The sequence below is a fragment of the Bison bison genome, unplaced genomic scaffold (genome assembly GCF_000754665.1).
Source record: "Bison bison bison isolate TAMUID 2011002044 unplaced genomic scaffold, Bison_UMD1.0 scf7180017864160, whole genome shotgun sequence".
Taxonomy (NCBI): Eukaryota; Metazoa; Chordata; class Mammalia; order Artiodactyla; family Bovidae; genus Bison; species Bison bison.
Window position 1 is genome coordinate 8,022,804 of NW_011494732.1, and position 332 is coordinate 8,023,135.

Genomic DNA, 332 nt, shown 5'->3' on the forward strand with positions numbered 1-332 from the left:
CGGGAGCCCTGGGGAGGCGGGCGGCGGCTGCTGGGGCTCGCAGGGGCTCGACTGCCCGCTGCCTATCGATAGGTATTAGGAATTGATCTCGCCGCTGCTCTTTGTTCGGTTCAATCATCGATTAGCCGCTGCGACCATGGAGAAGCGCTAGTGAGCCCATGGCCCGGGGAGCGAGCCGGCGGGTGAGCGGCGGAGTGAGGCGCGAGGAAGGCAGGGTCTGCGGTTCCAGGCGGGGGGCTGCAGGCGGGACCTCGGGCAACCCCCCTTGCGCCGCACTTTGCGCGCCTCCCAACTTCGCGGCGCCCGGGGAGGCCGCGAAGCGCGCCGCGTGC

General features: G+C 70.8%; 1 protein-coding gene across 1 annotated transcript in view; it reads left to right on the plus strand.

Moving 5' to 3' along the window:
* The first annotated feature begins 158 nt into the window (after positions 1–158).
* Positions 159–332, plus strand: part of CUX2 (cut-like homeobox 2) — a 280,298-nt gene continuing 280,124 nt past the window's right edge. Inside the window, exon 1 of the mRNA XM_010841427.1 lies at positions 159–328. Within this exon, the coding sequence (XP_010839729.1) occupies positions 159–328 (170 nt within the window). The remainder of the gene's footprint in view (positions 329–332) is intronic.